The 24,862-nt window shown below is 33.9% G+C and overlaps 1 protein-coding gene across 1 annotated transcript; it reads right to left on the reverse strand.

Annotated features, from left to right (window-relative positions):
• Positions 1-620: 620 nt before the first annotated feature.
• On the reverse strand, positions 621-1,145 carry LOC133283668 (protein SMALL AUXIN UP-REGULATED RNA 51-like). The gene has a single exon (XM_061480563.1). The coding sequence runs from the start codon at positions 1,143-1,145 to the stop codon at positions 621-623; it is 525 nt and encodes a 174-aa protein (XP_061336547.1).
• Positions 1,146-24,862: the final 23,717 nt, after the last annotated feature.

Raw genomic sequence — 24,862 nt, forward strand, 5'->3', positions numbered from 1 at the left:
TTAATGTAGGATGTTTTCAAGAGCCAGTAAATTGAACTATGGCACTCTTCACTATATATAGAAAATAGAACACGTACAATTTACTTCAGAACATGTTTATATTTTCAAGGAAGAGTATCTTAAATTATTTCTGTTTTGGAAATTTGAACTAGACCCTGCTCTCCTAATAAATCTTTGGTGCTACCGTGAATTTTGGTGCAACAGTAGCACCAAAGATTTATTCTCTCTGACTCTTGATGTTTGACCTTCAATACTTGTGTCTTTAATAAATTGATGTTTAAGTCACTTTGAATGGAAGAGCTTTCACTGCATGATCATTAGTTTGCTACTGAATGGAAAAATATGAGGCTTTGTTTGGTATGAGAGTTCTTGATAATGGGATGTTATGAATAAACAGAAGAATGCCAAAACATTCAGCTATAAAAACAATTAATCTCTAGAATAAGTGATTTGGACAATGAAAGTCATACATAATCCTTGCTTCATAATTCCCAAAAGGGTTTCTCTTACATCTAATTGAACTCACTCTTCTCACTTTCTCAGTCTCTCGCATACACTGGATTGATAATAAGGTGCAAAAGAAAAATATAAAAAAAGGATAAAAATTGCAAAATCTTATACTATCTGCACAATGGACTATGAGGATGGTGAGAATAAGGAAGCTGGTTTTCTGAGGAGCAATATCCCATTACCTCTTCCACACTTAATCTACATTCCTGAGTGGAAGAAAATTTGTCCTTTTTTCCTTCCACCATCTTCAAGATACTCTCAAAAACAGATGCTTCACAAGGAATCCTCAGAACACCAGTTTGTTGAAAACCAAATTCTTCTTCTGCTTCTTTCAGGAGAATCTGAAAGGACTCATGACCCAAATACTCTGTTGGTATAATGAACCTCTTTAGCTCTTCACCAACACAAACAGCTAAGTAGCCCTTTGGAACAACATTGTTTGATCCTCCCTCACGTTCTGATAAAGAAAGTGTTCTTTTCAGAAACTTAATGCTTTTGCTGCTGCTGCTGCTGCTGCTGTTGTTGTTACTAGTGCTGGTTTTTGAAGAGATGGCTAGCCTTCTCCATTTCTTAAGGATCTGTTGAAGTCTAACAATTTCTCTGATCTTGTTAGATTTCTTTAGATCCATGGACATGGTGCTTCTCTTTCTGAGGTTTTGGTTTGTTTTGTATTAACTCTGGCTATATTAGATTACATGCTTCCAATTTATAGAAGACTTGAGAACTTGGTGATTCTAATTCCCATTTTCCTAATTATAAAAAAAAATCATTTTTTTTTAAATGAAGAATATTATAATCAGTCTTTGAGTTTTCAGTGTCACATGCATGAGAAAACCAACAAAACTTTTTCAGGTTAGTATGAGTTAAAAAGACTTCAAAGTTGAAGTTGTGTCTCCCAGGTTTCACATGTGAGTGATTACTGTTACTCTGAAGTCTGAACCTTGATTTTGCAAGCTAAATACATATGGGGTTGGTTTTTTTAAATCACGGGTGACCAGAGAACTTAGATCCTATGAGTAAATTATCAATTATTAAACACATTTTGCTATATTAAAGTCTTTGATAGGCTCTGACAGGTTTGGTTTCCAATGCAAACTGCCCTTAACAGTCAAGGTACCCTCGTACAATACAATTGTACCATTCAAACCTCTTTGTTTTTTTTTATTGCATTGCTTCTTATTTCAACTGATCTGAAATAAAGTCATTTTTGGGATTTCCAAGATAACCCCATGTGGCATTGCATAAATGACACATACAGACGGTGGCTGAATCAGTTGTAGGACTTTAATTTCCTAGGTCCAAGCGAGAAAATTTTCAATACACCAGGATTATTGAATTTGGTGTTTTTTATACTAAAAAGGAAATTTTTTAGGACATAAAAAGAAATTAATAAAAAGTATGGATAAAAAAGGGATTTTTTTTTTCTTTTTAATGAAAAAAAACCGTTGAAGTTTTCCTTAGTCCAAGTCCAACTTTAAAGTTTAAACTGAAACTCTTGCACAACATGTTTAATATATATATATATATATATATATATATATATATATATATATAGGCCTTAACATTTCTGCAGCTGCCGTAGATAGTGTTATCTACAGCTGACACAAAACAAATGGGCCCCACGACTTAAAAAAAAAAAAAAACTCAGGATCCGGTGTCGTATCCTAGGATCCGGACGCAGATCCTTACTTGCTGTAGGTACAGCAGCTGCAAAAATCATTTTGCCATATATATATATATATGTGTGACTTATCGTTTCTCAAGTTACTTGAGATAATTTTATTTTCGGCTACTAAATCATAATCGTACAAAGATAGATCAATGGTGATAAAGAAATAGAGAGAAAAAGGAAATTATAACTATTCAAAGGTAAATTAATTAAAATAAGAAAATAGGAAAAAAGTATACTTATTACCTTTTTTTCTTAGTACCTCCTACTACCAAATCTTAATCGTTGATTTTCGTCAATCTAACTGTTATAATTTATTAGAATTTAATAATTAATTAATAAGTGTGACCTAATAAATTGTAACCGTTAGATTGACAGAAATCAACAGTTAAGATTTGATAGTGAGAGATAGTCAGAAAAAAAGTAGTTAGTATAATCTCCCCTAAGGAAATAAAAAAACAAAGCTAGTTTTGGTGTGACCAAAAATAAATATATCTTTAGTGTCTTGAGAAATATTTTTTATATATATATCTAGGATCAGGATCATTACACCAGTGTAAAACTAATAAGTCTTACATCACATCTCAACCGTTGATTTCTATGCATCCATCAGTTATAATTTAGGAAGTCATACGAAATAATTAATCATTAATTACACTACAAATACCAACCGATGATTTTCATCTGTCAACAGTTGAGATGTGATGTAAGACTTGTTAGTTTTACACTGGTGTAAGAAGAACTTACCCTATATATATATATATATATATATATATATATATATATATATATATATAATGCAGCCACTTTATGTACAACAACGACAGGTGTATGGTTATGATTCCTCACATTTAATGCTTTCAAGTATTTAATTGTTGCACGTACAGCAGCTGCAGAAATGTAAACCCATATATATATAGGGAAATATTACTCTCCTTTCACATGAGGTAACTTATCTCATTTTCTCTCACTTCGATTTTCGCACCCTACTTTTTTTTCTTTTTCTTTTTTCTTACAATAATGGGACCCACTCATTTTCTCTCTACCACATAAGATAACTATCTTATGTGGAAGGAGATTAATAAAACCCATATATATATATATATATATATATATATATGGTTCATTTTTTCTGCAGTTAATGCAGATAAGTTATCTACATTGAGCTCAAAACGACGTCGTTTTGTGGCGGAAATCAAGGTGTTTTTGTAATTTTAATTTATTTCAGGGTTATAATAGTCTTTATAATTATAATTTTTTAATATTTCAACACCAAAACGATGTCTTTTTAGAAGTAAATTCAGATAACTTATCTGTAGTAACTGCAACAATATTTTTCTGATGTATATATATATATATATATATATATATATATATATATTAGTCTTATATTAAATAAGTTAAAAAAAGAAGAGGTGAAGCTTCTGATTATAAATAATAATTAAACTCTTGTTTACAATACAAGTTTTTAAATGTCAAAATGCGAACTCTTTTAGAATGTTATTTATATGATAAAGGAAAGAAGTATGATATATATCGATGAAATAAATAATGTTATTAGAAATATTTGGTGGAGCAGTTCGGTGCAGTGTTTTAAAAATCCCACCTCATCCTATCCCTCGAGTTGATCCGGGTCAACCTCAACCCCTTCCCTCTGAGGGTTGGGTCACGAGTTGGGCCCTATATGTACATCGACCCTTCCGACCTCCAAAATTTAGTCAGGTTTCAGTGAGTCTCGGGTCAGAGAGATCAAAGGGGGTCACTGCATGTTTTTTTTTTTAATTCTATGAAACAATGTCGTTTTATTAAAAAATAAAAAATAAAAATGCTTACAAAAAAAGGTTACAACAAAGGTATTATAATTTATACATACATGTTTCCAAAAAAAATAAAATAATAATTTATACATACATTAATTGTTTATTTTCTTTCAGACAAATATATGTCTATATTTGTTGATGTTGAATATTGGAAAAAATAGGAATCAATTGAAGCACCAAAATTATGACCCAATTAATTTGGAAACAATGGATGATCATTCTACTAGTTGGGTTCTTGAGGAGTCACCACCATCATTAACCGATGAAGAGACAAGATCTTTGAGGAATAATACCATTGAACCAATTATAGATAGTATTGGTATGTTTCTTTATGATTATAATTCTATTGTTTAATTTGATGATTTGATCACGTTATATTACTTATTAACTTACATATAATATGTTATTGTAGATGAATTGAATTTAGATGACGATGATGTAGATAATGAACCTCATGTGGCCATTGTCTCCCAAAATGAAAGCAATGTTCCTCGAGGTTTGGATAGCAATGGTAGAGAAGGACAAAGAGAGCTTGAATTTGATGATGTTACTTTCCATTAACTCTATTAGAATATGAGTTTTGTACTTTCGTATCTTGATACTTTAATTAGGTTGTGTAATATTGACTTGTGATTATAATTGATAAATTATGTTAAGTATATTTTGAATCTTTGATAATTGGTGATTTATTTTTTTTATATTTTCATATAGGATATATATGTTTATATTTTTTTAATATATAAAATTGGGTCAGCGTAATGACTCCCTGGTTGAACCCGTTATCCCTGACTGCAGTCGGATCGATGGCCGGGCCGAATTTTTAAACACGTGCCATTTCTCAACTGCTATAAATGATTTAGGATTTACGGTAGAAATATTTATTAATGTAGTGCAAATTCCAAATTGAATACGTAATTTGGCTACTTTGATATTTGGGAATAAAATAGAATATCATAACTTGAATAGAATATCTAGGCAAATGGAATCACACCATTTTCTTGCTTCTTTTTTTCATTTTATTATTTTCTAATTAGATGACACATAAAATAAACAAAAACCCATTTGACTTTAACTGTATTATTAGGTAATGATTGGAATATCGTTAGAGATGCTCCTAACATAACATGCATGATCCGCACTCCGTTGCACGCACCATATGAGAGAACTTGAATTGAGGGGAGTGTGTGTGAATTTTTTTTTTTAAGTTACTTGTAAAATTTGATGAGATGTTCCTTAATCCATAATCAAATAATTGGAATAAAAAAAACTATACTTGGTATTGTCATAGGCAACCTGCTTCTAGGAAGTTTCCTGGGGGCTTAAATTAAAGTCCATTGATCTTATTATAGTTCATTAAGTATATATTTTTCATTGATTGATAGAGAGGAATAGCATGATTTATAAATGAATCTGCGTATCTATGAAAATGACAAAACACCTACTCCAATTTTCAGGATAAATTCTATATTCCCTTGCTATAAATATTAATAATTGGAAAAAAAACATCAAACATATAATAAAAATTAATTAACAGTTATAATTAAAAATAGGAGTATAAAACAAATTTGAAATTGTTAAGCAATTTTATAATTTTTTTAGCTCAACAGCTATTTTAAAACCCAAGTTACAAAAAAGTCGTTTGGTAAAATATTTTATTCAAGCTCTAATTTAGTTAAAATTATTATAAAGGATATATAATTATACATTTTTATATTATTAAATAAATGCTAATAACAATACTCAAATTTGGAATTTGGATCCGACCCAATAATTTACACCTCATCCATGAACATTTTTCAAAAGCTTTGTTCAAAGTTTATATTCTCCACAATCTTTCATATCATGATGAAAATTGCTATGTGAGCCTTCCAATCAACACATCGCCGTTACGTTGACGTTATCGGTGGAACCCACCACTTGATCTCTATGTTAAGAAAACTTTCAACATACACTTGTAATGTAACGCATCATAACGAGACACGTCACCTAACTTCATTATCTCGAAGATTTTCGATACTAGGCCCACATAGTGACACTCGTAGTTAAAATTCTGATTTAAATATGTGGTTTTATGATTTTACGATTTTTTTAATCAAAATAATTTTATTAAAATTTCAAACGCTTTTATGTTTTTACGATTTTTTTTACGTTAGAATTTTACGTTTTACAATTTTTTATCTTCTTTCCGATTTTAGATAGAATCTCGATTTTAACTACTATGCGACACACACAGTAGAGCTTTAGTACTACTTGTTGGAGAAAATACCATATACCCTTTCCAACTTGATTAAATACTAGTATTTAGGGGGGAAATACCAAATAAATCACATACAAATTTAAGCGTATTCGACCTAACACACCAACATCCATAGATAGAAAAGATAAAACATTATATGAACAACAAAAATATTACAGTCCAACTTCTGAATAGAAAAACTTACAACCCTGCTATTCCAACTTCTGTAGACAAAGTTGCAAACTTCTACTATAATGCAATTTGTTAGGACAAAATTGAAAACACTTTTTCTCAACATTAGTCACAATTTCATCTCTATTATTCTCATATTTCAAATAATATCCTAATACAAGTATTTCTTTTAGATATCAACCGATGTCAGAGATCTTAATGAATTTCATTAATCCGATTTTAGATTTAAATATCTTCATCCTCTTTAAAAATTATGACTCTCGGGAATTGAATCCATTATCCTTTGAACTTTAATACTAGTATTTATAACCCACAAAAATTGCTTGACAACTGACAAGCAACTACACTTGCAAACTCTTTATTAATTAAGTACGTATAGTTTCCTATTTTAAATAAATCCTTGCTTAACTAATTGTATTTAAAAAAAAAAAAACTTTAATTACAGCATACCTAATTATATTCCCCAATCTCAGTCTACATTGATTTTCTTTATCAACTTTTTAGTAGTTCCGTGTAGTACTAGTAGCTCCTAAAACATTCAGTTATTCAGCGCAGTGCATTGCTTGGAATTTCAGCCAAAATGGCCAGATATGACTTCAAAAAAAAAAAAAAAAAAAAAAATCCTTAAAATGAGGCTTTTTCTTTCTCTTCCAAATTAATCATTACCTCACCACCTGATTCTTTATTATCTGTAATTCCCATGATTCCCAATTGTCGTCATTGAAAGGTTGGCCCCATCATCATAATTTCTGAAATAATTAGCACTTCACTATATAAAATTAATGTAAGAACTTCGCTTTTAGGCCAATGGTTGGAAGGGATTCTGATTTCTATACATTATACAGTTGAATTATTCTGCCAGCTAATTGGATTCACATACATAATAATTAATTTTGCTAATTGATGAGTTAGTCCATGAACTTTGAATTAACAAGAGAGGGGAGAAACATCATTATATAAAGGTGTCCTTTCTAGCTGGGATTCGCACTCTATCATCATAAACTTTATTGTGTATCATTAGTTATATAACTCCTTTGGCAGTCGCACCCAAATCAATAATGCATCTTGATCTTCACATAAAAAAATAATGTAACTAACTTTATAAAAATGGTAATTAAACATTTAACGAAGTGTATTGTTCGGTCCTAAAGAACCGTAAAACTATACTGTATGGTATGCGCTTAGAGATATCTTAGAGATAGACATCCTGATTGGCTTGTAGTCAATACTTCAATCACTGCGCATAAGCAATAGGCTTATAGCCAAGATGTGGGTGTGTGTGCAGTGTTAGTAGTAATAGTAAATAGGTCAAAAGTGTGTACCTGAAATCTTCAGCCTTTTATTTATAGGAGTTACCTCTTGAGCTTGGTCTGTAAAGATCTCCCGGTTGGTGTGGGATTAAACCTCTTAATTTGTTGGGATAAGGATCTTATCCCTTTATCCTTATCATCTTCTATTGTTGAGATATGAACTAGATATATCATAATCCCTTAAGGGATATGCGGTTAAGATATGGATCTACTCCATAACAGTTGCCCCCCAACTCGGCAGTTTAGAAGCTTGGACTGCCGAGATAAATGGATCAACCTTTCACATCGGTCTTTCTGAAATGTAATATTTCTTCCTCAAAGCTCCGGGGTGCAGGTTTCGATATGAAGGCTTCGAGGCTCGCGTTGAAGTTTCGTTTTGTTCAACTAACGATCACACCAAGTCGACCTTTAAATGAAGCCGACCTGTTTCTTCGCTTTCATCGTAGGCCTCAGTTTATTGGTCTCCTTTATCTGAGTTCCCCATTTGACCATTGAAGCCGACATGATGTTTTTCACGTCTTCATGACTCATTGGTTTCTTCTGCCTTTTAACGGTTACACCTTTCCACGTGTCTCCTTCCAATTGGGGGTTCGTGCATCGTGGGGTGTGCGTCGTTCTGCGCCATTTTAGGTCATCATGGCATGCATTAAATGCCTTGTCTATGAGTTTACAGTTTTACCCCTGGCCTTTCAACTCTCCAACACCTTTTCGTTTTCCCGCTCATTGCATGCGAACCTTTGTATATATATGCTCGTTGCTTTTGTTTCCTGCTTTCTATTTTCATCTTCTGGGAGCTCCATATTTGTGCATTTCTCTACTTAGTTTTCGTTGGAGTGATTTGACAGAGTTGCTCCTTTCTTCTCCCATAAACAGGTACGTTCCCTATTTCTTTGTTCGTTCAATCTTTTCCTTTTTTTGGTTTGTTAACGCTATCTGAGAGATGTAGTTGAGTACTGGGTTGATTTTCGAATTTGGGGTTGTTTATGGGTTTTGTTCATACCTCCAAACGTTTTCTTCCTCGTTCTCTCTTAAATTCAAAATTCTAGGGTTCTTTTCCCTCCAAACCACTCATTTTTCTAATAAAAAATGAGCATTCCTGTCTCGGGGTATGGTTCTAATCCCGACCGAGGTGGAAACGAGGACGAGGCCAGGAAGAGGAAAAACTTGAAAGAGCAGGAATTTGTTAAAAAGCTACCCAAGTTGATCCATTTTTTGTTTTATGGCAAGGATTATATCGAGGAAGAAACAACACAATTGCTTTTGCATGGTCACCAAGGTGGACGGAGCAAACGAAGGACAGTGTCTTCTGTTCGGGGAAGGGGACGTGCTAGGTCGGTTGATGGTCGTCAGAGTCAATCTCTACATCCTTTTATGCCGACCTTAGCACCGTGCTCAACTGCCAATTTTTTCACTAGGTTTGAGATTGCTGAGGAGGGAGGTGAAGGAACCTCCATTTCGATTTCAACAGTGTCGGTTGCCAAAGATTCCCATCCTATTCTTGGTCCGAGCTCCAGATCAATTCTAGATCGGATCCCTCCTCTAGAACTCGGTGGTAGTTCTTCCTCCTCCTCTTTTTCTGACTTTGAACTCTTTGACTTTCATGCTTCTACCTCTGTGGGAGCTCCTCATGTAACCTCGGGTCGATCTCCACTCATTGTTCTTAGTGATAGTGCTTCCTCTTCTTCCATATCAGATTTAGATTTCAACAGGTTCGACCTCAACCAAAAAGGTTTGAGCTTATTTTCTCTCTTTTTATACTGATTCTTACCCTTCCTGTTCCAGGGCATCAATGACAGAACCTTCTACTTTGGGAGTAGACAATAGCTATAATTGGGTGTTATTGGAGATTCTCAATATGCGATCTCAGCTTTCTCTTGCCGAGGTGGCCGGACTCCTAGTAAGGAATACATCAGGAATAGATCTCATGCCCCCTGGCGATGTTCCGGTTTGCGTTAGTCCAAGCATCGACGAACCCCATTTTTTCTTCTTCTATAGGGATTTGATCACGAAGTTGGGGTTGAGATTTCCTCTTTCCGACTTCTAGGTGGCCGTGCTCTGTCAACTTCGTGTTGCGCCTACACAACTTCATCCGAACTCGTGGGCTTTTATCCGCGGTTTCGAGCAAGTGTGTACATGCATCTACCTTCTGTGTACAGTTCCCCTCTTCTTTTATATGTTTAACGTATATACAGCCCAAACGGGGACGAGGAGAAAGGAGAAAATGTTGGATTACTATTCACACTCTAACCTTTTTTCAGTTTTCTTATGTGTTTCCTACATATTTGCCCGTAACCAAGCTCATTGTACTTTCTCAAATAGCTTTCAGGAAAAAAAGGTGCTTGGTCGCGCCTAATTGGGGCTAGTTGGGGCGCGACCCTACACCAGTTGCATTTGAATATAACGTGACAGGTCACGTTTATTTTGAGCGCAACTTGACACAAGTGACGCCTGTGTGAGGCGTGACTTGTTGCATCTAACAAGAACGCGATTGAGTGCAATATATTCGTAAATTAGTTCAAAATAACTATATTTTCGTAATTTTTTATTTAAATAATAATATATTAATTTTTTTACCATTGATGACATGTAACATGTTTGCAGGACCAAAGGTTCGGCCCATGCTGGTTGGGATAGATGGTTCGGAGGTGCACCCAACTCTCGAAATCATAAACGCTGGATTTAGAAATTTTGTTTTATATTTATATACTTTTTATTTGATTTGTTAACACAATTGAATATTTCCCTACAAGAGATAAAAACAAAAAGGACATTGTAATGTACTACAGAGATAAATTGAATTAAATTTTCTTTCAGTTTTGAAGGCTACCTCTTCCTTTCCTTAAAAAACAAAGAAGACACTGATAAAAGAATCAAAATTCCTCCTTAAGGGGGCGTTTGGTTGGTGGATTTTGTGGAGAAAGATGGGGAAATTGCAAGTGAGATTGTTGGAGAACCAAGTTTGGTTGGACTGCTTTCAAAGTTGGCTATGTAAATGACTTTCCTAGTTCTCCTGTTTGCCTACAAATCTGAAACGAAAAAATCGGCGAAATAAACCCACTTCATGGTGTGGTATTTTGACTTAGCTAGCTATTTTGTGACATAGGAAAGCGCGCGATGACAGAGATGCCCTCCTTTCTTTTTTGGTGACATTCGAATAAAAGGTAGTTCATACTGATTCAAAATAATTTGAAGAGAGGGTTATTTTCGTAACTTCCAACCTTCTTTCCCATCTATATTTTCCTTACATCCAAACATAAATATTATAAATTTACTTAATTTTCTCGGTAAAATATTTTCCAACCAAACAATTTTTTTAACATTTTTCTATCAAACTCATTTTTCTCCCATTTTCCTATGTATATCATTTTCCTATTCATAAAAATTTTCCCTAAACCAAATGCCCCCTAAGTATTTTATTATTTTACTTGATACTTCTTCTGTTTTATTTTTAGGGACTAGCCTACCGTTTATTTCTTATTGTTACTTTTATGCTAAAACAATGACAAATATGATTATTGCGCACGTTTTAACTCGAAGAATTAAGGGAAAGAATACACATTCTTAATCATTAGGTACTATTTAAGTTTATAATAAGAGGCAGAGTAAAGAATTTTGTACGATATAATATATATATATATATATATATATATATATATATATATATATATATATATAGAGAGAGAGGTAGGATCCTTTGACACCAGTGTCAAATTTGAAATTTGACACCTCACCTGAGAGCCATTAGATCAAAAAAGATCAACGACTCTGATTTGTAAGCATGTGACATCATTGATCTTTTTTGATCTAATAGCTCTCAGGTGAGGTGTCAAATTTTAAATTTGACAGTGGTGTCAAAGGATCCTACCTTATATATATATATATGGATCCGTCCAATATTACATTATGTTATTATGTAAGTTGTGTTACTCCCTTGTAACTATGTACTAAAGGGAGTATATAGTTATAATATTAAAGTTATTTTTTTCTTTCTCCACGTCATCCGACAACTTCTAAAAAGTGACTGAGGAGAGAGAATTTTTTTTTTTAATATTATAACTATGTACTTTCCGGAATACATAGTTATAAAAGATTACATAACACAACTTACAATCTTACATCATGTAATATAATACTTACTTATCTGAATAAAATACAATAGGCCTACAAAGAGTTAAAGCCCATAAACATACAGGCTTGATGAAATGCGCAATGTCTCCATCGCACACAAAGACCCAAAGACGCAATGACCTCATCGCGCCTAACCGCCTTATATGACTTAAGAATTAAGGAAGGATCCTATAACAAACCAAGATCTACCGCGCTGTAAGCCAATACACGAAAGACAACTTCAACTTGCCACTACTCTAAGGAGGCAGCACATCATATAGAAGTATAGCCAGAAAGGCACCAGCTGAGACAGATAAGTCTGCAGCTTAGGAACAACCAATTAGAAGGCATACCGCCTACCAAAGGCGGTATAAGACTTGCTATATAAACAAAGGATACACACCCATGTACACCCATCTAATTCCAGTAAGAATATAACATAAGTCTAGCCTTAATACTGACTTGAGCATCTGAGTGTTATTGCAGGTACCCCTAGCCAGAGTCATCGCGCCAAGGGAGCTCCACATCAGTTAACCACAAAGCAGACATCTTCAGCCTAAGAAGTACTACACTTAACCCAGAGTCTTCACTCTTCAACCGTGTGTGATTGAGCTCAGTCCTTATTGGCCAACCCATATTGTACCGAATAAATCATTTATATATATATATATATATATATATATATATATATATATATGAAGTTAACGGTGATGTGCAAGAGCACATATGATTCATGGTTATTGTAAAATAAATTTTAGTATTATATAATATTGTGTTAATACCTCATTTACTGAATTTGACTATATTAATATTTATATGAAATATCAAAATTATTAAATGATATGACATTACAACAATGAATGATTTTATTATTTACATAAAGTTTTAAATTAGAAGTGAAAATGCACATATAATTAACTATGTTAGTTTGATGTTTATTAAAATAAAAATTAAGATGTAATCCTCCTAAACGTGATTAAACTAAAATAATAAAATTATTTAAATTTTTATTTAAAATCGTTAAATGAAATATGTTTATTAAATATTAATATGCATCATTTTTATTTATACTTCTTCGAATAAGGTATCATTACCAAATATTATTTTTTGATTCTTTTACTTTATACTTTAAATAAAATTACAGAAAATTTATTTCTTATAATTAAGAACTATTTTTCTTTTTAAAAAATTACTCTTATACTTGTATTGTTTAAGTTTATAAATGCCGGGGATGTAATTTTTTTATTATTAATTTTCAACATCAAATTGGTGTGTGAAGAAAAAAAAACATTATCATTTTATTCTCTAAAATGTTATGATAAAAATTCTCATTTTATTTACGCATTTTATAATCTTGACTCTTGATTTTCTTATGAAATATCAATTTGATTATAATTTTCACAAAAATACGCAATTAAAAAAATCAACGTAAAAATAATTACACAGTTTTCCTATTCTACGTATATTTTCTCCTACTATTCTTTTCTAAATCCCCAACAAGGTTTATGATTTACCAAACCTTTGTGGAAAAAAAAAATCCTCAGCCTAACCGTTTTTCTACCAAGATAACTACCTTATATAATTTTTGAAAGAGCATTCAACTAGCACAATTAAATGTGTGCTCCACTTCAAGTAACGAATAAGGAAAAATATGCCAGTAGAGTATTGGAGATTTATGTGTAACAAAATATTATTTATTCTGATTTGTTATTTGTATGTTAGTTGTTAGCTCCTAGATGTTGTGATACTGTTACGATAGTTTAGCAATAGTTTAGGCTTTCTTTGTTATTGGCTGTTATCAGCCTTTGCTTTGTAACAGCAAGTCTTGTAACGTTAGCCTATTTAAAAGAGGCAGCGCACATATCTAAAAGAATATCAGTGTTAATATCAAGTTTATTTTGGTATCAGAGCGATCCGTTTTTTTTTTTCCGCAAATACACAGAGCGTGAAAGCTAGCCATGGCTAACAGTAATGCTTCCTTGCCGCCGTCTGACCCCGATTCCCCTTACTATCTGGGAGGATCTGATAATCCAGGGGCTATGCTCACAACGGTGCTGCTTCGGGGGGAAGCCAATTACGACAATTGGTCTAAGTTAATGAAAAACGCGCTCAAGTCTAAAAATAAGCTCGTGTTTGTAACTGGAGCTATGAAAAAATGAAAAAACCAGTCAACGAAACTGGAGCTGAATGGCGAGCATGGGAACAGTGTAATTCCATGATTAACGGGTGGATTCAAAATACAATCGACCCCAAGCTTCAGCCGTTCATTAAGTGTTTTGATCAAGTGAAAGACCTATGGGAAGACCTGAAGGAAAGATATGCGGTGCAGAATTTTTCCAGACAGTATCAACTCAGGGCTAGTCTTGCTACTATCCGACAGCAAGGCAGCAGTGTCAGTGACTACTATACCAAGCTACGCGCCATCTGGGACGAGCTTGAATCCAGTAAGACGTACCGGGCTTGTGTATGCGCTGGTGATTGTCTGTATGCCAAGGATGTTGACGATGATCGTGAGCATGTTCGGGTGTACCAATTCCTGATGGGATTGGATGAAAGTATGTTTGGCAATTTACATTCGCAAATTTTGAATACTACACCGTTACCAAACGTGAACAAGGTGTATGCCATTGTCACTCAAGAGGAAACTCATCGCAGCATTTCTCGCGGTCAAGATGAACGTGGTCAGGTAGTGGGATATGCATCCCAAACGGAGTCCATGCAGCGTCCAGAAGTTCCCTTGCAGCAACGTATGCATCCAGATAAACCACAAGAACGGAGTCCATGTCCTCATTGCGGTCGAACTAATCACGACCCTTCCAAATGCTGGAATATTCTTGGTTTTCCGCCCAACAGGTTTCCTTCTCGTGGCCGTGGAAGGGGCGGACGATCAGGAGGACGTAACACACAGGCTCATGCGACGCTGGCAGGCTCACATCCAGTCGTGGCTGGTTCGTTTTCGGTTGTTCCTCCTACAGGTTCTCAAGTTGCTGCACATTCTATCTTGACTCCGGATATTGTGAACAAGTTGTTGACATTGGTAGACCAGCCTCAGGCACATGAAAAATTATCTGGTAAGAGTATTCAATCTAAATGGCTTGTTGATAGTGGGGCCTCACGTCATATGACGGGTAATTTAGCTTTATTAGCTGAGGTTACATCTCTTTCTCCTCTACCTGTGACTCTACCAAATGGTTCTATTACTTATGCCACCAAACAAGGCTCGTTGGTGTTTGATGCAAATCTCAAATTATCAGAAGTTTTATATGTGCCCAATTTACGTTGCAATCTCATTTCTGTTTCCCAATTGCTCCGTTCCAAGAACAACAGTGTCATATTTACTAATAAAAATTGCATTTTGCAGGACCCAGTGCTGAGGAGGGAGATTGGTTTGGGTGAACTTCATGACGGAGTGTATGTGTTTCAGCCTTTAAGTATTTCTGCTTCAGCAGCTCAGGCAGAAGACTCAATCGAATTATGGCACAACAGGCTAGGGCATGCATCCTATGATATTTTGTCTTTAATTCCAGAATTTAAAGTTCTGAAGAATAAAGTTGCATGTAAGGCATGTGACGTTTGTCATCGTGCCAAGCAAACTAGATCGTTGTTTCCTGTAAGTTTTTCTCGTAGCAAAGAGTGCTTCGATTTAATCCATTGTGATACTTGGGGTCCATATAAAATTTCTTCTTCTTCTGGTGCACGTTATTTTTTAACCATTGTCGATGACTATAGTAGGCATGTGTGGGTATATATGTTGGCAGATAAAAGTGAAACTTATGATCGTATGTGCAAATTTCTGGCCATGATTTTTAATCAATTCAGTAAGACCGTAAAGATAATAAGGTCTGATAATGGGACGGAATTCAAATCAAATAATATGATGAAGCTTTTGAATGAAAAATGCATTTTGCAACAAACAACATGTGTTTATACGCCCGAACAGAATGGGAGAGTAGAAAGAAGACACAGGCACATCCTTAATGTGTCGCGTGCTTTGATGTTCCATGCAAACCTTCCGATTGATTTTTGGGAAGAAAGTATTCTTGCGGCTGTTCATGTAATTAATAAAACACCTACAAGAATCCTCCAAGGAAGGTCACCACATGAAGAATTATTTGGAGTTAAGCCAGATTATACATACTTGCGCACATTTGGTTGTCTATCTTTTGCTAACACCAGACCAAAACCGACTGACAAATTTGCCTCTCGTTCAAGAAAATGTGTGTTCATTGGTTATGCAATAGGGCAGAAAGGTTGGAAATTGTATGATATAGATGCGCACCAAAGTTTTGTGTCCAGAGATGTAAAATTCTTTGAAAACATCCTCCCATTTCGTGAAAAATCTGTTCAGCCGATTCATGTACAAACTACTCATAGGCCAGGGACGCAAGAATTCTTCGATGTGGATGAATCTGGCCATAGTGCGCGTCCTGGTCAATATGTTCCTGCTCCTCCTGATGCACGTGAAGTTATGAACGATAGGGGGAGTACTCTTGACTCCTCGTTGATGCAAACTCCTATGCTGGAACAGCGTCCTCCTATGTCGCAAATCGAGCAGCCCTCTTCGCTGGAAAATGACCAGCGCTCATTTCCGTCAAGTTCAACTGATGGTGTGTCTTCACAACAGCAGCAGGAACATAATCAAGGTAATGATCTTGTCTGAGTACAGCGCACCAGAAAGCCTCCAGGTTACTTGAAGGATTACGCATGCCAAGTAGCTGAAACACATACTCCTTCGTCTATCTCCACTCAAACCAATGTCACCTCAGGTACTCGGTATCCTATGTGCAATTATATTAGTTTTAATAATTTTTCTAAGCAACACCAAGAGTTTGTTGCAGCTATTGATGCAGGCAATGAGCCAAGAAAATTTCAAGACGCTATACGTGATCCACGATGGGTTGAAGCCATGAGGGCAGAAATTACAGCTATAGAAGATAATCATACTTGGCGTATCATGGACTTGCCTCCAGGAAAGCATGTTCTTCCAAGTAAATGGGTGTTTAAAATAAAATATCGTTCAGATGGAACAGTAGAACGGTATAAGGCGAGACTAGTGATCGCAGGCAATTATCAGATAGCTGGAGAAGATTACGGTGAGACTTATGCACCAGTGGCAAAGATGGTGAGCGTACGCACATTATTAGCAGTAGCTGCAGCAAGAAACTGGGAGTTGCACCAACTTGACGTTCATAACGCATTTTTAAATGGAGAAATAAGTGAGGAAGTTTATATGCGTTTTCCTCCTGGATTCAGTAATGGTTCTAAAGATAAAGTGTGTCGTCTTACAAAGTCACTGTATGGTCTACGACAATCGCCAAGGAATTGGTTTTCCAAACTCAGTAGCTCATTGACAGCGTATGGATTTATTCAGTCAAAAGCTGATTACACGCTTTTTACTATGCAGAAAGGTGATGAGTTCCTTGCACTTTTGGTCTATGTAGACGACATCATTTTAACAGGTAATAATTCACAAGCATGTTTTGCAGTCAAGGCATATTTGAACCAGTGTTTTAAAATAAAAGATCTGGGCAATCTGAAGTATTTTTTGGGGATTGAAATTGCTCGCAGTAAGAAAGGAATATTTTTGTGTCAACGAAAATATGCATTAGATATTCTTTCTGATTCTGGACTCAGTGGATGTAAACCTGTTATTTCTCCTATAGAACAAAATCATCATCTTGCATTGGATGAAGGACCAGAATATGAGAACCCGGAACGGTATAGAAGGTTAATTGGTAAGTTGATCTACCTCACTATCACAAGACCTGATCTAAGTTATGTTGTTCATATCTTGTCTCAATTCATGCACTCCCCACGCCTTGCTCACTATGAGGCTGTCCTTCGTGTTTTACGGTATATAAAAAGAGATCCTGGTCAAGGCCTTCTTCTCAAAGCAGATTGTGATCTAAAGATCCATGCCTATTGTGATTCAGATTGGGCATCTTGCCCTCTTACTCGACGTTCCCTCACTGGTTTCTTTGTTATGTTGGGTTCATCACCAGTGTCATGGAAGACTAAGAAACAAGTCACGGTGTCGCGCTACTCAGCAGAAGCAGAGTATAGATCAATGGCTGCAGCTACAGCAGAGATTGTATGGCTTAAAACATTTCTCACTTCCTTTGGTGTCACGCATCCAAGTCCTATGGAGTTGTTTTGTGACAACCAAGCAGCGTTACACATTGCAGCAAATCCGGTGTTTCACGAGCGTACTAAGCACATTGAGTTAGATTGTCACTTTGTACGCGAACAAATCAAGTCCAATAATATTGCTACAGCTCACGTACCGTCTCGTTCCCAACTTGCAGACTTGTTCACTAAAGCCTTGGGACAACGTGAGCTCCTTGGTTTTCTTCCCAAGTTGGGCATTTCATCCTTACATGCTCCAACTTGAGGGGGAGTATTGGAGATTTATGTGTAACAAAATATTATTTATTCTGATTTGTTATTTGTATGTTAGTTGTTAGCTCCTAGTTGTTGTGATACTGTTACGATAGTTTAGCAATAGTTTAGGCTTTCTTTGTTATTGGCTGTTATCAGCCTTTGCTTTGTAACAGCAAGTCTTGTAACGTTAGCCTATTTAAAAGAGGCAGCGCACATATCTTGTTAATATCAAGTTTATTTTAGAGATTGACTTAACTGTGAGATTGATACAGTACTTTGCTTGTGATGCTTAAATTTGATTTTCACTACTATAAATCACTTTGGTATATATATAAACCATAACCGAAAAAGAAAAAGAAAAAAAATACATTCCAAAATTTGCCTTTATCTTGGCATAGGACCAATAACATTCAACGCTAGGTAAGGTTCAGATTGATCGTTATATTTTCAACAATATTCTACTAGTGTCCAGAGTTTTAGCTTTGAGTGTTGAGAGATATATAGTCCCACATTGGTTGAATGTGCAACTAATGTGGAGTTTATAAGGTCTTGGACACTCCCATAGCTTTTGGGGTGGTGTATTCCAAGGTTCTTTACATAGTATTAGAGCCTCGCTGCCCCCCACTTTCTCTTGTGGCGTTTCTTAGCACAGGTAGGCTGAGCCTGTTGCATTGTCCACTCTTCAAGCCCAATGGGCTCTCGTGTGAGGGGGCGTGTTGAGAGATATATAGTCTCACATTGGTTGTATGTGCAACTAATGTAGAGTTTATAAGATTTTGGACATTTTCATCCTTTGAGCTAGTTTTTGGGATGGTGTATCCCAAAGTTCTTTAGATTGAGTTTTCTCAGCTGTAATCCATTCCTGAAAAGAAAGGCCACAAATAGTACGTAAGATCAGGTTAGGCTAGTTACCGAATTACGTACTTAGATAGTTGGGTGGTTGGAAGTTGTTAGGGGTTGGATTGATTAGATAGTTAGCCTCTTATTACCAAATGCGATCCTTCATAATTAATCAATTTTCTTTGTCGTAATTAATTTTTAGTATTTCAAATGAGACATAGTCAAGGAATAAAGGAGGATATGATTCTTTGTTTATTGTTCACGGAAAAAAATAAGTCTGCTTATACAATTTTAAACAATGTTAGATCGAAGGGTTAAATAATTTTAGGCAAGTAAATCCAGAGTAAATCACATAAATATTTAAACTTTACCCAACTTAATGTTAGAAAAAATAAATGTAATACATATACTGTCTTTAGTCTTTTTTGATATCTACCTAATGTTTGGTTGTCGAGGGAATCACGAAATTTTTATTTTAATTCCGCATACATTGTTTATATAATGGCTTTCATCTATATATATCTTCATAACGAAGCCCAATAGAAGAATAAACTAAACACACACACACAAAAAACAAAAAATAACAGCGAAGTTTAATAAACGTGTTGGGCCATTTGAAGATTGGTTAAGGTTGGGCAGGATTTTAGGACCAATTGTGAGGGTTGGGCATGACATTAAGCTACAATGGAAGTTTTGATAAGCCTTACGCGGTGGAGTTACACGAAAATTGTAAGGGTGCAAATGAGTAAGACAATTTATTAGGAGTTTATAGCGAAGATTATATCAAGTTAGACTTGACCTATTATTTCTAGTAAAATAGTTTAGGTTCAAGTTTTAGAAAAAGCTTTTTAGAAAGCAGGCCACATAGGTTTTCTTTTACAAGATCCGGCTTATAAGCTTAAAGGTTAACCTACATCACATTATTTATTTTAAATAAAATTATTATTTTAATAATTTTAAATAATAAAATAATATTATTTAAATTATTTTTTTAACTACTGAATGCCTAATAGATTAAACAAGATAATAAGCTTAGGCTAAACCTTTTGTTTTTTAAATATAGACTATGACATACTTATAATTTGGACCTATACAGACTAACAGAATAGGTCAGGTCAAAAATATTTTATACAAACCAGGTTTATTTAAGCTGAAGTTCGAGTCAGCCCATTTACACTCTTAGCGAAAAGGATAAGGGCCTGTTTGGATGAACTTTTTTTTCTCTAAAACTTCTCAGAAAAAGTTTGTTTGGATGCCTACTTTTAGAGGTGGCAAATTGGGCGGCTCGCCTTTGAAGGTGGGCTAGAAAACTTAGGCTGCTGGACAGATGACATTTTACACTAAAAAACATTAAAAAAAAAAAATTTAGCCCGGGCGAGCTGGCGAGAAGGTGGGCTTGAAAAACTAAGCCTGCCTCGCCTCGTTTGGCGAGCAGGGCAGGCCGAGTCCGTTTTGCTACCTTCACATGCTTTTAAAAAAAGTATTAAGTCATACAAAAGTTAAAAACATGCATTTTATGGAAGTTAAATTTTTTAACTAAGTAGAAAATAAAAGTCAAATATTTTTTTAATAAACTAAATAGCTTTAGCTTTTGTAAAAAGCACTTCTAAAATAAACATGGCATAAAAAGTAATTTTTTTGGAAGTCCAGATAGTAGCTCCAAGCACCCTTTTACTCTCCTTGATATTTCCTTGGAAAAGAAAAGAAAAAATTACCAGAGTTATTTTTTAGCTTTTGTCTTTTAAACGAAATCCAAACATTACATGAATAAGAGATTAAGTCATAACCTTGGTCTAACCTAAAACAAAACCCGCAACTTCCTACCCCAAATAAATTAAGCATTGACTCAATGAATCCCTTTAATTAGCAGTTATCAACCATTAAGCACATAAATTAACTAGTAAGAATTATTTTAATTTAATCAGTGATTTAGATTTCAAATTTTAAGATTAATTAATCGATGTACAATACATTTTGAGATTTATTTCGGCCGTTGAGGTTTAATCTACCCCACAATGTTTATTAATAGAGCTTAAAATCCCTCCTTATTAAACACTGTTTAAATTTGTAACACCCCCAAATTTCTAACAATTTATAAATTGTCAAAATTCATGTTTTATATAATTATGATAATAGAAATATTGCGGAAGCTAATCTAAAATTAATTTGGGGAAATGTTACTGCCACACCTGTACAGGGACAAGTGCAAGGCTAACTCTATTACGTTCAAATAAAATCAAAGACTAAGTTTTTATACATAATGTTTAAGACTGGCTAAATATTCTGAGTCGTTATCCTCACTGCCTACTGCTAGCCCCATTCCTTGCAACCTGATTTACAGAAAATCTGCTCCCCCGAAGGATAATTGCAGTCAAGCAAACACAAACAATCAGCACAACTGGTAATCTTGATAAAAAACAAATATATAACTTAATATAAAAGATGAACTCAAATAACAACTGCCTCAAATAATAATTCAATATTCATCATATATATATATATATATATAATTAAATTTATTATTATAAGTTATCTTTATTAAATTTCTTTAGTGGGAAGAGAACCATAGTAGATCCGGGAAACCCTACTAGTCACAAATAATCAAATTGTCCATAATCAAAATATCCCTTCCTAGTATACACACATCTTCCCAAAGTTGCTACTAGTATCCTGGGAAACCGTACCAAACACCACTTTGGAAAGAACAGATAATATCTGTTCACATCGTATAAATATATCAGAGGCATAAAGCCCAAAAATTGTGTTCATCACTTTAGGAGGTACCATCCCAAAGATATCCTCCCACTATTAATTAATCATAATCACACATAATTTCAATTCAATCATAAATCTCTCATTCAGGAAGTTTTCTTAAAAGCATCATAATTTCATAATTTGTAGAATTATTCAATAAGATCCATGTACATAATCAATTTTCATATCATAATAATAGTTTCCAAATTTATTCATATATCATATCATAATCATAAGACTCATATGTCGCACATAATCATAATTTCCAAAATAATAAAATTTTCTAAAATATTCTAATTGTCACATGTAGTGATTTAAATTTAAAAATTACCTATATATAAAAAAATATTCACTCAAAACTAACCTAAGAACACCTAGGGATTAGGATTACATCAAACCAAAATTCATATCAAGCTACCATATGGCCAATTTGATTATTTGTGACTGACAGGATTTTCCAGGTCACAAGGTAGACTGACAGGGTTTCCCGAGTCTACCATGGTTTTCTTGCCACTAAAGAAATTTAATAAATATAATTTATAATAATAGATTTAATTATATATATATATATATATATATATATATATATATATGAATATTGAATTATTATTTGAGACATCTGTTATTTAAGTTCATCTTTTATATTAAGTTATATATTTATTTTTTATTAAGATTACCAGCTTTGCTGACTGTTTGTGTTTGTTTGACTGCAATGATCCTTCGGGAGAGCAGATTTTTAGTAAATCAGGTTGCGAGGAATGGGGCTAGCAGTGAATAATGAGGATAACAACTTAGAATATTTAGCTAGTCCTAAATATTATGTATAAAAACGTAGTCTTTGATTTTATTTGAATGTAATAGAGTTGGCCTTGCACTTGTCCTTATACAGGTGCGACAGGTAATATTTTTCCAAATTAGTTTTAAATTAACTTTCGCAATATTTCTATTATCATAATTATATAAAACATGAATTTTGACAATTTATAAATTGTTAAAAATTTGGGGTGTTAGAAATTGGTATCAGAGCTCGTGGTTCGGCTGAGGTTTTGCTTTTGATACTGACTCGAGGGATCAAAGATTAAACACAACAAAATTCTTAATAATGTTCATATATAAAAGAAGATCATGAAAATAAACTAATTAAACATATTGAGAAGATTTAGAAATTAACCTAATGGGTCTTTACATCAAAAATATCTTAAGGTTGATCTAAACTTATTAAATCACACTATTAACATATTAGGTGCCATTACAAGCATATCACTAATTCAGTAAATTTTAAAGTATCTTCAAATAAATCAAAATATTAGTCAATTTTTCACAAACTATAATTAATTATAAAAATATTTAACATGTTAATATATTGATAAATTTATGTCACTGATAGTCTCATTTTATGTTATTCAACAATGTAAAAGAAAAAGGTATATAAATAATTTGTAAGAAGATAAAAGTTTATATATAATATTAATCATTTTAAGAAAATTAATACTCTAAGGATTAGAATTTACATGTAAAAAATTTCAAATAAAACAATCTATAATTGTATAAATAATTCAATTATTTTTATATTTATAAATAAAATCCAATAAAATTTCCAACAATATAATTATCCTATAATATCTTTAAATTCAATTTCGAATAAAACTATCTTAAGATTTTCTAAGCATCGGGAATACATCAAACAAGATTCATAAAGCTGGCTTATGACTTGACTCTCTAGGGATTAGGATTACTATTAATTAATCACAATCACACATAATCATAAATCATATATTTGGAAAGTTTTCATAATCATTTATTCACACCTAATCATCAAATATAGTAAATTATTTAGCATCTCTATTTATTCTCAAAATAATAATTCTATTATTTTTCCAATAAAATGTGCTGCTGTGAGGGCACACTCTGCCCAGTAGCCAGTACTCAATTGGCAAATTTGCTTGAAAGCATAGAGCCCTAGCTATGTTGAGAATATGCCTATGCTTGCGCTACACTCTCATGTTTTGTTGTGGACTATCAACACATGAAGTTTGGTGCACAATACCTAGATCAACAAACAAGCACATTAGGCTATTAGATTTAAACTCGGTGCCATTATCATTTCGCATGATTTTCACACTGAGGCCATACTGCTTTTTGGTCATAGCAAAGAAACCTTTCAAACGATGATATATTTCATGCTTTTCTGCTAGTAAATAAATCCAAACAGAGCTACTAAAATCATCAACAGTGGTTAGGAAATAACATGCTCCAGTAAGAGAAGTTGTTCGATATGGTCCCCACAAATCAACATGAATAAGATCAAACACATTTTTGTTACGATTATTACTTAATGGAAACACAGATTTGGTTTGCTTTGCACGATGGCATATATCACAAAGTCTAGAGTTTATTTTTCTACTCTTAACAGAAGCAAATTCTGTAAGTAATAAAATAACACAATCAACGGCATGTCCAAATCTTTTATGCCACAAATCAATGGAGCTATATGAACCAGAAACATAAGTAAAGACTGGATTTGGTTGATACACATATACACCTCCATGTTCTTTACCCAGACCAATCTCCTTCTTTGATATTAGATCCTGCAAAACACACTCACCATTATCAAATATTATTTATTGGGGAAGGATCCGTTTACAAATTTTTTTAATTTTTTTTACAAATTACATTATGTTCTCCCGGGAGAATATAGTGAAACTAGTATTCTCTCTCGGGAGAACATAGTGTAGTTTGAAAGAGTTTGTAAACAAAAAAGTTTGTAAATATAACCTGTCTCTTATTTATTTTGTTCCTGCTTGATTCAATTGTGCAACTGACACAAGGTTACACTTGAGGTTCGACACATATAGTACATCTGTCACATGAAAACTTGGTTCAAAAGACACTGCTCCTCTCTTAACTGCGCGAGTCACATCACCGTTTGGAAGTCCGACTGTTATAGGCGAAATATTTTCACCATTGCTGAGTAATGCTAGGGTCCCAGTCATATGCTACGAGGCACCACTGTCAATCAACCAGGGTGAAGGGTGAGTTAAAT

Source organism: Gastrolobium bilobum, unplaced genomic scaffold, assembly GCF_033153095.1.
Source record: "Gastrolobium bilobum isolate Gb01-03AN ecotype WA unplaced genomic scaffold, APGP_CSIRO_Gbil_v1 utg18685, whole genome shotgun sequence".
Classification (NCBI taxonomy): Eukaryota; Viridiplantae; Streptophyta; class Magnoliopsida; order Fabales; family Fabaceae; genus Gastrolobium; species Gastrolobium bilobum.